Source organism: Scardinius erythrophthalmus (genome assembly GCF_964197995.2).
Source record: "Scardinius erythrophthalmus genome assembly, chromosome: 24".
NCBI classification, from domain to species: Eukaryota; Metazoa; Chordata; class Actinopteri; order Cypriniformes; family Leuciscidae; genus Scardinius; species Scardinius erythrophthalmus.
The window spans coordinates 11,996,110-12,014,599 of record NC_138244.1 but is presented as its reverse complement, the minus strand read 5'-3'; the positions used below and the strand labels follow the sequence as shown (position 1 = coordinate 12,014,599).

The window sequence follows — 18,490 nt, the reverse complement described above, 5'->3', positions numbered from 1 at the left end:
CATGACCTTTCCTCATATTCACAAGCTCAGACTGTGCATAAACATTCTCCTGTTTGCACTAACGTGTGAATGATTCAGCAGCAAGCTCAAGATGAAGTCCCCTGCATGGGTTGGACATCACTCTTTCCAGCAGATCAGGGACCTTTCCGTCCCTTCAGCAAGCAATGGCTTTCGCATCATTCCAAAAAACAACAACAACAACTTTAAGCTTATGGAAACCCAATCGTTTTCTTACCTCAATTAGGAAGTCGCCAGTCCTCAGGCCAGCTTTCCATGCCACCCCTCCCTCATCCACAGACTCCAGATACTGCAAAGCAGGGAATGCCGGAGTTGGAGTAAACTCCTCGATGGGGGTATCCGCTAAAAGTCCAGGCCAAGCCAGATGAGACAGAACCAAAGGAAAGACATTGTGAAGATCAAAAGACATTGTGCTAGTTTACTGGACCCAGATTAAACCTTATAGTGGACTACAATACATTTAAATAAAGATAAAACATCTAATAAATATATAAAGTTAGGACTAGGATTTCATTTATTTATTTTAGATGTTTCATCATATATATATATATATATATATATATATATATATATATATATATATATATATAGATATATAGATATATATATATATATAATTTTTTTTTACACACACATACATATAATGATTTATTAATAGTCCATGAATAGCCGAAAATAAAAATTTTACATAGAATGATGTGAAAAGTTAAATTCCTATGAAAATGAGTGTCTGATAGCCCAATGGATAATGAGTGTGGCTAAACAAGAGCATCTGGTCTGATGATACATGATGCAAGCTGCAATGCATCCATCCAACCAAATCAAAAATGAATGCAGGAGTTGGGACGTTTATATAACCAGAGAAAATGCATGCATGGATGTCACCGCTGACAGTGTGGGGAGAAGCACTGGTCTGGAGCCTGACAGAACGAGGGGCATCGCATGAGCTGATGCAGAAAAAAGCCACAGTGCACCACTCGCAACTTCAAGGGATCTGTAGTGCACTAGATGTGACTAAAAGCATTGCAGGTGTGGATGGGGGGGGGGCACTTTTAGTGTAAATGAGTAGTAAATGCACCGGATGGATAAAGGTTTGTCAGTTACATACATTTTTATGAAGGATTTGCAAGTGAATTATATACTTTCACCACAGTAAGAAACAGCTGGAGTGTCAGGAAGCCCTGGAGACAAAGTGCCAGGAGAGTCCTAATGCAGTCCAACACAAGCCAAGCACATGGAGCAGGGAGTGGGTGGGGGGTCTGTGTTTACACTTCACAGATTTGACAAGCCCACTTAAATTCATCGCAGTCAAGTGATGGACACGCTGACACCAAGAGATGCATTAATTCAGAAGTTCTTGACATGGATGCAATTCATGCAGCTCAAGCCACGCAGACACATCAAATCAAGTGTGCGCGCGCGATGACGCGCTTTGAAATCAACAGAAATGACGTTAAGTGAGGGGGTACAAAAAAGACAACACGAGCGAGGGATAAGAAATGGTGTGAAATGAAGGACCAACACCGTTTGATTCTCGAGGGTATAAAGCATGAAGTGACACACAGTTATGATGAGGCGGCGGAGACGACGAGGGGTCCGTCTTTTTTCCTACCTTTCGCCCCTCTCAAAACGAACCCGAATCCCTCGTTATCCTTCTTCTGCAGCACGACCGTCTTTTCGTTGATAACGCAGTCGCTGTGGAGAAAATTCCGCGCATAACGACCGTTATTACAGCCTATCATCCTCATCATCGCAACCGCCGCGCGCGCGGAGTGATGCTTCATCCTGACAGGCGTCGGCTGAGCGGAATTAATCATTTTTGCGACGAAGAGAGCGATGTGACGAGAGTTGTAACCGTTGAAAAAAGCTCACCGCCGGCTTTATCTGTCGAAGAAGGAGCTGTGACACCGGTTAAGAAAGGCAGGGCCCGGTCGCCGGCGAGATAGCGTGTCGTAAGCTAGAGACATAACCGCCAGATGAAGGATGAAAATCACCAGAGGAAAACATGAGCGGTAATCTTGGAGAAATGGGTATGAGAGAGAGAGGGAGAGGGAGAGAGAGAGAGAGGGAGAGAGAGAGGGGGGCGGGGGGGGGGGGGGATAGAGAGACGGTTTACAGTGACACAGAGAAAGAGAGAGCGCGCGAAAGAGTGACGAAGAATGTATGCATGTGTGCGCGCGCACTGGCCTTAACTGAACGCGCGACTAAAAATAATTGCATGTGTCCATTGTAGATTGGAATTGTGAAGAATTTAACTATCCTGATTTCTGGTGTTTAAAACGCTTTCATTAATGATTCTTTTAGCACTTTTTGAATAATACATATTTAGAAATCAGAATCTAATCGCATTGAATGCCCTCAGCAGTCTGTCACCAAATGAAGATAATGCCAGATTTCAACAACATAATCAGTCATTAAAAATGCAATGGTTTCAAAAAGCGTGGTAACACTTTATTTTAAGGTGACGTAGTAACACGTTAGAAACTAAACCAAAACCTAACCCTAACTCTATAGTAAATACATGTAGTTAATTCATATTACTCAGTACTTATTTGAGTGAGTACAATGTAACTACGTCAACTTAAAATAAAGTGTAACCAAAAGTGTTTGTTTACACAGACTTTTTAGAGGAGTATAAATGCAATCTAAAATTTGGTCCTAACGACATGTATAAAAATGTAAAATTCATTCATTCTGATTCATGCATTTAGATGAACTATTCCTTTAACACAAAGCCGCAGAATCTAACATTCTGGTCAAAGAAATCCTTTCAAAAATCTTTCGAATGCAGTATGATTTATTAATTACATTTTTTGACTGAGAAATTGATGTATTTGTCTGTTATTGGAGATATTTATAGTAGGCATACTATGATGGTGGCTGTCCTGAATGACAGCACAACATCTGTGTGACACTAAGTGTTTCCTCCTGCCTTGCACCAGCAGATCAATTACTGAAGGTGTTAGAAGGCACCAGAGATATCTAGAGATAGATAAGCAGTTTGAATATGACAGCAATGAAAAGCAAATGTTCTCTCTTCTCCCTGAAGGACAAGAGGGCTTGCCATCTTTTAGATGGAGTATTAAATCCAGTCCTGGAAACCAAGCCTGAATAGGTACAGAATCGCTCAAACTGCAACGTCACAGACATCTCTCACAAAGAGCTGGAGTTTCATTTCCATCTGGTACATGAACTTTATTCATATCAGGAAATGGGATCGTGGTCTGCGCCATTTCATTTGACTGAACCTTGCATCTTGACTGTGTCCTATGAATTGGACCCTAAAATAATCACTAACGGTCAGCAGCTCTAGTTTGATTAATGCACCCAAAAAGGTCTTGAAGTGTTTATAATCCCATAAAAACTTTAGCTGGCATATTAACAAAACGGGCTTAAGCTTTGATCGCAGAGATTGACCGACTTGCCTCACAGTCTTAAAACTATAAGATAAAGTCTCACTGAAATATTGAAAGCGCTCCGAGCTCAAAAGGTAGAGTGCTGACTCCTGAGGAATGATGCATGGTTGTCATGGAAACATAATCTGCTTTGAAGGGGACACTGTGGCGATGTCACAGAGCAACAAGGTCATTAATATCCCGGCCTGTTAGAAGAGGCTCAATAGCTTGGAAATATTATTTGCTCATAATTGTATTTACACCTGTGAGGTGATTTCATTCCAAACACCTTTTGTTGACTCCTACACAACACATTCAGACCGCTGTCCATCACGGACCAATATTTATACGCCAATGTGGATTAGCTGTTTAAATCTCAAATCCATTCAGTCTTATCCTGCTGAAAAGTTTACACCGGAATCCATTGCAAATGTATAATATCTAGAGAATAAAATCAGCGTGGCTGGAAAAGACTGACACATTTAACAGGTATCATACGTGTATCTGTGTCAAGTTCACCTAAAAGCACCTACGTCCTTCTGTACGCCTGTCACTCAAGCTCCCTGCAGCAGGAAGTAGCCTGCACTGCATTGCCATGGATTCTCTGTCTCCATGACAACCGGCTCCGAGCGAGGGGTGTGTCAGCTGGGTAGGAGTATGGTAGCCGGATGCGAGAGGATCTGTCTCTTTTTTTGTCTTTTAACACCCTGTGCCAAATGTGTAAAGTTCATAGTACAGCAAAATAAAAAAAAAAGAAGGAATAATATTACACTTAAATAGCAGGGTTATTAGAGTTCAATTGCTTAAAATAATGTTTTCGTATATAATAAAAATGTGATTTGAAATCATATTTTATTGCCTTACTAGACTCCACAGTAAACCAATGATTTGTAGCTAAAATCGCATTGTCAAAAACATAGCCAGTTTAGTTCAAAATGTGCAGATTCACAGCCACATATTTTGACATCATAATGTCAAAGGCTGATTTTTTTAAATGCCATCAGAGTGTCTGCATCACGCAGTGATGACCCCAAGCTCAGGCGTTGCTTACATAACCGGCCATTTAAAAGAGTTTTCACACTCTTCAAACCATTTTTCCCCAGTGAATAACAATGTGCTTGTGCGGCGCTTTGTGTTAAATGATAGCAAGGTGGCGAAGTTTTGGGAAATTATGTTTTTTTGCGTAATGGATGGGCAGGTAAATGGATGACTTGTGCTGCCCTTTGATACTCCGACAAGAACAATTATTAATTATATAGGCAATCTCTGGCCATGAATAATTATAATGATCTTTTTTAATTATTATTCTTTGATCATACTTTGTAGATTAATAATCCAGAAAATGATCTGTTTTGGAGTAAATATATATATAAAATTTTCTTTTTCTCTCTCTCTATCTCTCTCTCTCTCTATATATATATATATATATAAATTTTACATTTATTTATTTATTTATTTTGTGGGGGGGGGGTGAGGGATTTTTCCTCACATTTTCTGTGATTCTGGTGGAAAATCTGCTAAATGTGTTAGTGGTAAGTATTATCGATCTGCTTAAAGGAATAGTTCACCCAAAAATTTACATTAAAATTATCCCATACTTTACCTACCCTTAAGCCATCCTAGGTGTATATGACTTTCCTCTTTCAGCCGGAGATATATTAAATAATATCCTGCCTCTTCCCAGCTTTTGTTTTAAGTTTTTGAAGCCCAAAAAAGTGCATCCCTCCATCGTAAAAGTATTCCATATATGACTCCAGTGGGTTAATAAATGCCTTCGGAAGCAAAGCGATGAGTTTTTACAAGAAAAATATCCATATTTAAAACTTTACTAAACTACAATCGCTGGCCTCCGGCAACGGCTGTACACGCATTCATGAGAGAGTCGAGTTCCAGCGGAAGTGTGACCTCTGAAACGACATATGACGTAGCCGTAGCATAAGATTAGGTGAGAATAGACACCTCTCGTGAAAAATCACTTAACTTTCTTGTGAACGCACGTACGGCTGTTGCCGAAAGCCAGTGATTACAGTTTAGTAAAGTTTTAAATATGGATATTTTTCTTATAAAAAACCCATCGTTTCACTTCGTATGGATTACCTTTATGATGGAGGGATGCACTTTTTGGAGCTTAAAAAACTATTCAAAGCCATTACAAAGCTGGGAAGAGCCAGGATATTCATAAATATAACTGATTATATGAAAGAAGAAAGTCATATACTCCTAGGATGGCTTGAGTGTGATTAAATTGTGGGATCATTTTCATTTTTGGGTGAACTATTCCTTTAATTAACGAACATCTGTTTAGCACAATCTGTATAACGTTGTGAGTGACATTCCTATAGAATTCCGCCAGTGCAAATTCCGTGTGGGCCTGATGAAGACGACAACATTTCTTGTCTCTCAAGGCCCTGGTCACCAGCTTAGCTGACCTTGTCGAGGCAAAACATACTAATACTGACGCTGAAATATTCTATATGCAGAAAATTGGTTAGAGTTAAAAAATCGATCAGTATTCTTGCCTGAACTGTAAATACGAATGCAATAGAGAACTAATTTAAAACTACCGTCATATATTGAACCCGACACACTTTAAACAATGGTCAGATGGATTAGAAAAATGTTTGATCATACCTTGATGCGTCAAAACTGTCATAAGATCCCACAGTGTAGTGTCGGAAGAGCTTCCTTCTCTCTGAACGGTCTGCCCGGGCATCTGTGAAGACATATTCACAGAGATTTACTTTAGATAACTCCAATTATGTAATATTTGAATGTTGCAAAGTGGTCAGAATCTGTGCCACTGAGAAAGAGACATAAAATTATTTTTTTTACTTATTTTCACCCATAAGAAAAAGTTTCCACCGAAATTCTAGTGTGACTGTGTTTAAGCACTAACCCACCAAACTTTGAACACTTCACAACATCATTATCACTACTTTCACACCGAATATAAAATGTGCAAAAAGAATAAAAATAAGCACCAGCATTTTTGAGAAGTACAGCAGATGTGATAAAGTGAGAATGTTAAGTGTAAAGGTTCGGTTACATAATCGCACTGAAAAAGCTGTCTAGTCACATATTGGCCTTACTGTGTGCCATATGTCACACAGACCCAGGTGCCATTTTTTAAACATTTAGTCGTTTAGCCAACGCGACGATACCAACTGTGCTCTAGAAAATAATGAAATAAATGACAAAAGGTGCTTACCATTTCACCTTGGCATACAGATTGTCACTGAAAATCAATCAAACCAGCATGACGCAAAAAAAAAAAAATCTAATTTCTTGATCACACGCCACGAGCTCACAATGAATCCACAAATTATAACAGTGAATTCAAAATCTGTACTAAACTAACTATACCACATTACAAATTTAATTGCAACCAATAAAAAGCCTTTTGGAAGACAGGGACCATTTGGCCCATAATGGAGCCAAACTAGACTAGTCCTCCGAGAGAGCTCAGGAAGGCCAAATATTGACTGCGTTTTATGAAAGGAACCAGGATGAGAGCCAACAAAGCTAATGAAGATAATTTTTTTTATGTCGCAGAGATTAAATGTCTACGCGGCATTATGGCAGCATGTTTGTACGACATTAAAACAACTGTCCGCAGAGGACTCGTACAAATGGATCAAACACAAAAAGTCGATTAATATCCAAATTCAATCAAATCACGTTAAGCACGGCCCCAAAAGTGCACTTATAAAGATTGTATCTAGGGAGGAAGTAAAGGGGGCACAACTGATGATAATAAAGATCCTGAGCAAACGTATACACATATTCATCAATTAATGAGATTCTCAAGGAGTTTGTTCTGCAGGCTGCAGCTTCAGAAAACTGCACCATTTGTATTGTCCTCTGCGGTTCTGTTGATACACGATGATATCAGTAGTCAGGAGGCTGCGTGGGATTCAACACTTTCCCCTTCCAACCTACTCACTGGTTAGCTGTTAAAGTTACAGACGCTCAATTCTTTGTTGAGCTGAAACGTTTTGATGTTCAAACAAAAGGAGGTTTAGATTCAGCGCAATTCTTCAGAGACATCCGCTCTATCCTGTGACTGCTAATGTAAGATGTCCTCCCCATATGTCAGTGGTTACAAATATAAAAATGCAGTTTTATGAATATTTTGGTTAATCAAAACATTTGATCAAAATGTGTCCATCTAGAGAGGTTCAAATTCATATGTTCATTACCAAAGAAAAAACAATCACAGCATTAAAATACGGCTATTTCTGAAAAGTAAGCTTTTGGCACTCAAATTTTTTGCTTCCATTTTTGCCATATCTATAAAAACGAATCAAATAATATTGAGGTCAGACTGGACATGCTACTGTATGATGCATCCCGTGAAATTAATCAACCAAAACTGAATTGTTGGAGTGTGCAAGTGAATCATCACACTCTGAGCCTTGACATTACCATTTATAGATGTGTTTTGTCAGGTTGTGCATTATGCAGTTGAGCAATACCTGATTTTACATGCATATACTGTAACTGAGCAGAGGAATTTAATACCACAGAGATGCTGACGTTATAATTAATAGGATGAATAAAATGGCCACCGTGTTAAGTGCCATCTCTTTCTCACATCTTAATGGAACACCCTGTCAGTTTCTCCTTTAGCAGCTGTGTCGTCTTTCCAACAAAAAGAGTTCTGGCATGTACACACAGAGCCACACGTACTTGACATGAGTGTTGTTCCTCTGTGGACAGAGTGAGGAAAAAAAGTCTATTTGACGTGAGGGCGAGCAGCGATGACAGCTGCTACAACACCGGATTTCAAATCACCAGGGATAACTTGCTTACTTGATCAAATTCATAAAGATAGTAAGCAAGTAAGACTTGAAGGATGCAAAACTTTCACAGCAGCGTCAGAGCACACCACTGGAAAAAAGAAATAACTATAATATTCTGCCAGTCACTCTAAAGTTTTAAAACTACAACTTGACCACAGTTTCTCACTCTCACTCTCAGTCCGATGAATAAAACTAGTTTACCTGATTTGTTGTCTTTGACAAAGCTAAAATATGTTTGAGAACTGAATTAGATCATTAAATTACCTTTTGGATAGTCATTTTAACAGTCAACTGTTCAGTGCCTCTGAAACGCACACAAAGAGTCACTACAAGTCATCGGCATGCACAATTACCTTAAACGCAACTGAAAAGACTAAAAACAAACTCATTTGTGCTGCAAAAACCACAAACAACTGTCGACAACTACGACTTATCATTCCTACACAACTGTCCACAATGAAAACATCAGCGCAGAGCAAAACATACAATTATTAGTCGCGCAAATCCGTAATTCATCACAAACCTCCTGAGTTTGCCACATCCTCAAATCAACATACCTCCAAAATGAACCTTCTTCCTGGATCTGCTAGTTTCGTCCATTGGTCCCCTTTAGTTCAACCCCCGAGTCAATCCGAGAAACACTCAATTCTCCTTGCCTGAGGGGGGAATACCACTTTTCTCGATCCCACAGGCCCTGATGCCTAACTTCCCATCTCCAAAAACTCTCGCGTCTCCTCGAGTGCTCGGGTGAGAGCTGACCATCAGCACCACACACATGGAGAAGAGAACAGTGGCATTGGAAAAGATGGTATGTAAGCTCTGTTCTCAGTGCCGTGAGAGGGAGAGAGAGTGTATGAGAGAGGGAAAAAAAAAGATGCCACAAAAAGAGAAAAAAAATCTTACCAAGGCCCACTCCTTAGCAACAGGGTTTGTACAGTGTAGAGCATGTTTCCATGGAAATATATCAATCAGGAATGTGCATGAGTGTTGCTCGGAAAGGTTCAAGAGACTTCAGCAGAATACTTGTGCGGTTGCTAACCAGCCGATGCTGGATTTAACCATGTCCGATTTTGAACACTGCACTAGATCGTCAACTTTCAAGGCTATCCAGCAGCGTATGGATGGGTATGTGATGCATTTTAGCTAAATGTTGGATTTTGCCTAAAAATAAGAGCGTTTTGGGCAACATTCTTTAAAAGATGTGAATAAAATAAAGCAGAGAGCATCGCCATGGGAACTGAATGACTATTGCGTAAATCGATGTAAGAAATCAGCTGTCCTTGCAACTCTTTGTGAGCTCTTCACTCATAGCATGCATTGTAGCAGCCATGGATTTCAAGGCTACCAAACGGCTCCCATCACACCGGAGCATTTCTTACCTTTTCGCACTGCCATCCTGCTCCTTTTGCAACACTAGCAAACATGGATGAGGTTCAAAACGCCTCAGATGACACTTATACTAAAGATAGCAAGCATTTTCACTTCAGATTACTGCTAAAATGTGTGTGAATTGATCAAATGTGCAACAGCTCAATTATTGGCCGTAGCATGAGGAATAAAATGACCCAGTTTCGCCACAGAAAAATGTATTTGGGTCAATGGTGTGACATGCATTTTTTCATCTCTTATTTTATTCAAATATATATATATATATATATAAATTGCAATTCGCACATACAATAGCTTAAACACACCTCCTCTAAGATGAAAATGCTTTCTTTTAATGATGAGCATGTTTTTAATGTATGACCAACAAAGTCATGTGATGCAACCAATATGCAGAAACAATGGGCAAAAAATTAACAGTATATTATATCATAACGAGGACCCCTGCAGACCCTTATGACTGCAGGGGTCTGTAAAGGTCAACAAGTTTATTAAAATATAAGATAAGTTGGGAAGGTTAGTTTAGGTTCTACAATGTCATGTTACAACCTCACAAAAACATAATATTTAAGAATGAATTATTAATGAATTGCATTTTACCTTGGAAAATATATTTTAAAACTTTAACCTTTTAATAATTACATAATTATTAAATAATCACCATATGGAATTTTACTTGATGGTTACACCACATGACATTATTAGAGGCATTAAATTGAAAGCATTCTTGACAATGGTAAAAAATGTTTTTAGACTTTAGACGTTCTTATTGTCATTGAACCAATTTACTCATCGACTATGCAATAATTATTGAAACATACGTTTCATTTGTTTTAATGGTGATTTGTGTCATTTTACAATGTAAAAATACTTTCTCATACCCTATGACAACTATAAGTAGGCCAAGATTCCCCTAAAAAGTATAATTGCTCTGTTTATTTGAGAATTCCGACCAACTAAGCATAGCAACACTGGCTCAACCAATAGAATGAGTTTAGGGTGGGACTACTTGTTTATCCAAACAACAGCAGCAAGGAAACCTGTCTGAAAACATTTTTTTACAATTCAGATCACCAAAACAGTTACTGTAGCCATACAGATACAGAAGCACTTACAGCAGGACAACCTCAAGGCAAATGTTGTGTTTCATCATATGACGGGTGAACTTTGATCCTACAGTCATAGAGCTGAGTCAGCCAGACTCTCTCCCCGAGTCACATGGGCCAAAGCCTCTTGGCCAATGACAGCTGTCGTTCACCACACCTCCATTCTGCTCACCACATGCTGTCGTGAACAGCTCTCCGTTTGTTTCATGTAGCTGCCAATAGCTGTCTTACTGTACATGGTCATAGCCAACAATCTGGACCACAGCAGAGAATTATCATTGAGATTTTAGACTGTAGATTAACAACAGGATTCAAGTGCAATGCAAAGCCATTTACTGTTTCTGTTATACAGTGCATGCATAATTATTATGCAAGTCAATATTCTTCTGATCATATTTCTAGCACATTTTACTAATTCCAAACTACATCAATGTGATTCTTATTAAGAGGGGGTCATGCTTCAAGATTTTTTACCTTAGCAAAGTCTCTGAGAACCAGACACCTTATACTTCTGGAGACTCTAGGTTGCAGACAGTTCTGGAAAATGCTGGCACTGGAGACTTTGTGACACCGTGGGCCCTATTTTAACGATCTGAAACGCAAGTGTCAAAGCGCAAAGCGCAAGTAACTTTGTGGGCGGGTCTTGGCGCTGTTGCTATTTTCCCGGCGGGATAAATGACTCTTGCGCCAGGCGCAAATCTAAAAGGGGTTGGTCTGAAGTAGATTCATTATTCATAGGTGTGGTTTGGGCGTAACGTGAAATAAACCAATCAGAGCGTCATCTCACATTCCCTTTAAGAGCAGGCGCGCTTTTTCTAAAGCGGATTCCTATTGTAACGGCGGATCTATCTATCTATCTATCTATCTATCTATCTATCTATCTATCTATCTATCTATCTATCTATCTATCTATCTATCTATCTATCTATCTATCTATCTATCTATCTATCTATCTATCTATCTATCTATCATAATAATGTATGATTTGCAAAAATGAAAACTGCTGCTTCTGTGTAGATGAGAGAATCAAAGTGTATGCGCGTTGTGCACACGCTACATTGATTATGGCCAAGCATGCGCCCTTAAAATAGCGTATGAATAACATGCGCAACGCGCCACTGACTTTAAACTATTTTTTCCTGGTTAGTTGCGCAATTGTTTTCTAAACCTGCAAAATAGCATGAAGGAATGTTTGCGCTGGAACACGCCTCCTTTTTTGCGCTGAACCGCCCAGGGAGCGCAAGTTCATTCCCTAGTTTAGCGACGTGCTTCTGTGGAGGGAAAAACGCGCTTTGCGCGGGTGCAAAATAGGAATGATACATGCGTCGGTGTACAAAGTCAATTGCGCTGGGTGCAAGATAGGGCCCCGTGGTTTAATTCTTGGTTTAACACAGAATTCTTCACTTTAATAATTGAAAACATTTGTAGTTAATATCTTTTATTCTCAACCTGAGCATTTATTGTCCAATGGTCATGCCTCAATTTAGCAATTTCCATAGAATTACAGTATTATATTATACATAGTATAGTATTATACAGTGCTATGCATAAGTTTAGACACCCATGCTAAAGTTGACCAAAAAGAGGAATAAAAAATCATCTTTTGGAAATTGAACTTAATGCCTTAATTTAAAAAGAAAGAAAAATCCAACCTTTAAGGACACCAATTTTCTTTGTGAATGAATAATGTATCGTAAATAAATAAATGTTCTTCCTTAAAATACAGGGTGCATAAGTTTGGACACCCCTATGTTCAATTCCCATAGAGGCAGGCAGATTTGTATTTTTAAAGGCCAGTTACTTCATGGATCCAGGATACTATGCATCTTGATAAAGTTCCCTTGGCCTTTGGAATTAAAATAGCCCCACATCCTCACATAGCCTTCACCATACCTAGAGATCGGCATGGTTTTATTTCAGTTAGCCTAATAGCTGGTTTGATTTGCATTGAGAGATGATCTTATGGAAAGTACCCCATGCCAATCTCTAGGTATGGTGAAGGCTATGTGATGATGTGCGGCTATTTTAATTTCAAAGGCCAAGGGAAATTTATCAGGATGCATAGTATCCTGGATCCATGAAGTAACTGGCCTTTAAAAATAAAAATCTGCCTGGCTCTATGGGAATTGAACATAGGGGTGTCCAAACTTATGCACCATGTATTTTAAGGAAGAATATTTATTTATTTATGATACATTATTCATTCACAAAGGAAATTGGTGTCCTTAAAGGTTGGATTTTTCCTATTTTTTTTATTAAGGCATTAAGTTCAATTTCCAAAAGATGATTTTTTATTCCTCTTTTTAGTCAACTTTAGCATGGGTGTCTAAACTTATGCATAGCACTGAATATCACTTATAAATTATTATATACAAAATTAATAGTAGTTATTAAAGAGCCCTGTGGTGAAAATTAAGTTGTTAATGTTGTTTATATGTCTATGTATTTTTTTTAAATATGATTTAAGACAAACCATGTACAAATTCATAAGTCAACACCATGGCTGAGTATTTTCTCCTTAAAACTGCAGTGAACCAAAGACAGTCTCAAAGACACGGTTTGAAATCGCTGGTGTTTCTTACGTCACAAACTACCTTGTAACCAATCACGTCAACGTGGTGTGAGTGAGTGGAGGCGGGGATAATTTGCAAATTCATATAATCACGTATACTAAATGAGGCAAGGGTGTAGAGTTACATTCAAGCTATTTTAAGGCATGAATATTTTTTTTTAAGGAAAAAACGTTTAAATATGTAATTTTGCTGATCAAAGATGAGTTTTAAGTGATACAATTATTGACTACAGGGGGACTTTAAGACTGATGTGGTTTGGAATTGGTAAAATACGCTAGGAAGAAAAATATGATCAGACTTGCATAATAATTATGCGTGCACTGTAAAGGTTCGGATGGATTTCAATGAAGAAAACATCTAAACGCCTCTATGACACTTGCACCACACACACATACAGGGCTGAAAAACGCACAGTAGCTGCACTGATGTGGAAGGCATTCATTTGGCCCAAAATAACAACTCTCAACAGAATGTTGCCCCTGGCCCCTTCTGCCAATTTGCACAGTGAATGTTGAGTGCGCACACCACAGCTACACAACAGCCAATGATTGTACTCACAACTAAAAAAAATCATCTAAATTTATCAAACATTTGGACTAGAGTAGTGCTATGATTGCTGTTAATAGCATTTCTGTGCTCTGTCCAATTTGGATATAATGCACAATTTCTCAGGTGCTCATTCACAGCTATGGTTGACGGATGAACTCGAGCATTTGATCTGAGAGGTGGACACGCGTGCGCTTTGTGGCCTAGTTGCAAATGAACACTAACTGAATTAACAGCCTGCTATCGCCACAAGGCTTCTCACATATTCTGTGGGTTATCAGAGCATTGGAGAAGAATAGAGTGAAAAAAGACAATAAGAGGAAGGGGAAACGTTGTTTTCCCCTCACTGTGTAAAATGTTAAGAAACAAACAATCATGTAATCTGAAGCTTACACTGTATTTGTGATAGCTCACCCAAAATGAAGATTCTATCATCATTTACTCACCTTCATGTTGTTCTAAATGCATATGAATTTCTTTCTTCAGTAGAACACAAAAGTAGTAGTTTAGCAGAATGTTTATTCTGCTTCTTTTCATACAATGAAATTAAATGGTGACCAGGGGCTATCAAGCTCCAAAAATGAGGAAAGGACAGTAAAAGTATCATAAAGTAGTCCAATTGATTTATGTGAAGCCAAATCGAAGCCATAAGAATTTCTGAAAAGACCAAAAATTGAATCAATCACAGATTATTAATCTCAATTTCAGCTCTGAGGTATTGAAATATATGCTGTGCGAAAACACTTCATGCAAAGTTTGACGTCACTGATGCCACCATTGGTTCTCTCATTTCTTTTGTATACGAAAGTATTGTACAGCTTTAGGAGATCTTGAATATAATGCACAACTACTTTCGTTGTATGAAACAGAGCAGTGTGAACTGTTTGTTCAACAGTGTGATTTTGTTTTCCACTAAAGAAAGAAAGTCGCATGGGTTTGGAAAAGTGTTGCTATTGTTAAATAAACCTAAAAACTATTAGTTGGGGTTGGTTTTCACCCGACTGAACATGTTTAATCAGTGTTTGTCGGTGTCTGTTGGGGCAGTGTAAACATGACAGTTATTTTTCATAAAATACGTTTACACAACACCAATGTACTAAAAACGGAAACGTTTTCCTTAGCATTTTTCGCATACAGACGACAACGTTGTCAAAACGATCCCCGTTCACACGGATCCCCCAAAACAACAAAAGATGCTGTGTTATTCATGCCAGGCCAGTAGTTGGCGATGTCACGATGTGCCTATAGACCGAACTTGTAATACACATGCACATTACATCACCGTTTTCACGAATTCTCGTTTTTGTAATTTACACGGAGACGTTGACGATGTAATTTTCAAAAACTTGCACTTTGAATCCCATTTTCAAATGTTTGCGCATTTTTGGCCATTTTTAGTTGAACACAGCATTGTGTAAACGACCCTTAATTGATGACAGAAGTGTCAGTTTTGGGTGTACTATTCCTTTAAGTTGCAATGTCAGTGAATGAGAACATGTTGAATGTGTGTGCCGGTGTGTATTTGTGTGTACACACTCACATGGCCTGTCCTCGTTGGGTTTGCTTGGGATCTCTTCCACACATTCTGCTGGGAACCAGCCTACATTCCCTCGGGCACTGCCTTCCCAGAATCCTCCTTCTCCAATACTGAGAACTATAGAGAAAGTCAGCAAAAAATATATAAAACACTGTTCTCACTATTTACATACTGCATATATTGTGCAGTCCTAAATATGACACCAGGAAAAATGACTGTAATACATGCAGCTCTTTTACTGTTCAAGATTATTTTGCTCATTCTCCGACTGACATTATAACCACTTCACTACTGATGTGTAAATACACATGCCAATTGTATATATCAGGCCTATGATGAATTTATCCAGTGAAGTCTTTACTTTTATCCACTGAAATCTCTCTAGTTCATCTCTTTCTGTTTGTGAAGTGTTGCTAGCTCCGGCCAGGCATCGCCTGGTGCCGAAGGGCAGAATCTGTGAATTCTTGTTCTCCATATGGCAGGAGATACTGCACTCCCTGTTATAAACCAGCTTTTCCCTTCGTTTGGTGCACACAACAAAAATGTGCATATTTACTATCAATAACATATGGTTTAATTGAGTAAAGTTAAACTGAAATGAAATTTTAGAGAGACTTTACCTTTAACCCTGTCGTTCTTGTACAAAGCTATTTCGCCCTCAGCCTGTGGTTGGTAAGTCTTGACCACCACATAATGTCTCCCTGGCACAGCACTGTACAGCTTGCGTTTGGACCCTGGGGTGTCCATGCCGGAAAAGGCATCCCTGTTGGCACGGGGACTGGGAATACAAGCAACATTATCTGAATATTATTATAAATGATAATGTTATATATAAATTATATATACACACACACACACACACAAATAATAGTAATAATCCTAATAATGCATTTGTACTGTTATTATTATATTGTTAAATAATATAATATATATATTATATATATATCATATATATATATATATATATATATATATAATTTAACATATTTTATTTAAAAGTACATAAATATAAAATATAATAATATATAAATTAATAAATTATATATATATATAAACATTAAAATATTTAATATTATTTAAAAATATTAACATTTAAAAAAAGAAATCTAGCTCTAAAGTTAATTAAGGCAATAATAAGTAATCTCGGATGCATTGCTACAACATACATGAAGAGAGATAATGCATTTCTAAGGGCATGACAGTTTAATCTCTGATTTTAAGAGATGAAGACGTGGAAGATGAAGACCCCTAAACAGGGTCTAGCAATGTCTGTGGTAAGCATGGAGGCGCACTAGAATGCTAGAACACAGCTATAAAAAGTATAAGGGCTCCCTCTGCTGGATAGACATCATAAATATACATTTAAGCCAAGAGGTTCTCCTAGACATGTTTCCAACAAGCAGAGATTTTGATTCTTGCCCTTGGCCAAGCTGAATCATTAACTTATCCAGTGACGGCTCACAGGAAACATTACCTCTAAAAGCAGCTGAGCCCTGTCCCGAGATGCCTCCATCCGCTCAGAAGGAGCAGACGGCTCCCATCCAAAAAAACCTTGTTCTCCAGAAAAGTGCTGACATTAAAGACTCAGTCCCGACGATGTTGTTAATGAAGGTGTTAATGAGGGAGCGATGGAACTAAAAATAACATTGTAACACTCACTGCACAAGAACATCCAGTTTTCGATAATGATGACATGCATAATCTTGGATGCACATATTGTTCTTTTCCACTTTAACTTATAAATGCAGGCCTGGCTTCACAATGAGGCCATGGGATGGCCGATTGCAAATCAATTTCAAATTGTTTTTATAAATAAAATAATTTAACATACATAGGGTAAAAAGACAGTGTTGAACAAATCTGGGTTAAAATTGGCAACAAGTATAAATATAGTCTATTCACAAACCTGAATTCTGGTATCATGAAACATGCATGTATAAAAATCATATGGTGTCATACAAGCAACTTCATGTTCACATATGACATGCCCTACCTCTCAACCTCTCAAGTCCCTGTGGCATCTGGCGGCTTCAGCCTATAGGAGCAGATGAAATTGGGACATAGCACCTACATATGCCCTCTACGTGCCTCCTGCTTTTTTAAGCCTCCACTGAGACCCTCTCAATGTCAGTGCCCAAAGTCAACACACCTAGATTAGCCTTCTTACAGAACAAAGCTTGATGAAGAAGATACAGATGTGGTATGAATTTTTTTTTTTTTTTTTGAGCCCAAAAAAGTGTTCACAAGCTAAACAGCCCTAAACTATGGAAGCTTGTTTCCGCCACTGAATAAAACATTTTAAAAGATAATTGCGACTTTTTATCTCACAATTGCGAGTTTACATCTCGCAATTCTGACTTTATTTCTCAGAATTGCGAGATATAAAGTCAGAATTGCGTGTTTTAAAGTCGCAATTGCGTGTTATAAAGTCAGAATTCTGAGATATAAAGTCAGAATTGCGTGTTATAAAGTCAGAATTCTGACTTTTTTTCTCGCAATTGCGGCTTTATATCACGCAATTCTGACTTTATATCTCAGCATTCTGACTTTATATCTCAGAATTCTGACTTTATATCACGCAATTGGGAGATATAAAGTCAGAATTGCATGATATAAAGTCGCAATTGCGTGTGATAAAGTCAGAATTCTGAGATATAAAGTCAGAATTGCGTGTTATAAAGTCAGAATTCTGACTTTTTTTCTCGCAATTGCGACTTTATATCACGCAATTCTGACTTTATATCTCAGAATTCTGACTTTATATCTCAGAATTCTGACTTTATATCACGCAATTGGGAGATATAAAGTCAGAATTGCATGATATAAAGTCGCAATTGCGTGTTATAAAGTCAGAATTGTGAGATATAAACTATTCTGAGGTAAAAAAAAAAAAAAGTCCGTCTTTTTTTCCCCCCTTAGAATTGGACTTTATATCTCACAATTCTGAGAAAATATGTCAGAATTGCGAGATATAAACTCGCAATTATGTGTTATAAAGTCAGAATTGCGTGATATAAAGTCAGAGTTCTGAGATATAAAGTCAGAATTGCGTGATATAAAGTCGCAATTGCGAGAAAAAAAGTCAGAATTCTGACTTTATAAGACGCAATTGCGACTTTATATCTCG

At 38.1% G+C, this 18,490-nt stretch overlaps 1 protein-coding gene across 1 annotated transcript in view; it reads right to left on the bottom strand.

Moving 5' to 3' along the window:
• The window catches only part of shank2b (SH3 and multiple ankyrin repeat domains 2b), a gene marked incomplete at its 3' end in the record, with an annotated part of 96,257 nt that overhangs the window by 28,854 nt on the left and 48,913 nt on the right, over positions 1-18,490 (bottom strand). Inside the window, exons 12-16 of the mRNA XM_081356874.1 lie at positions 15,984-16,141; positions 15,367-15,480; positions 6,045-6,126; positions 1,631-1,713; positions 236-360 (exon numbers count right to left, since the gene is read on the bottom strand). Coding sequence (XP_081213000.1) covers positions 236-360; positions 1,631-1,713; positions 6,045-6,126; positions 15,367-15,480; positions 15,984-16,141 — 562 coding nt within the window. The remainder of the gene's footprint in view (positions 1-235; positions 361-1,630; positions 1,714-6,044; positions 6,127-15,366; positions 15,481-15,983; positions 16,142-18,490) is intronic.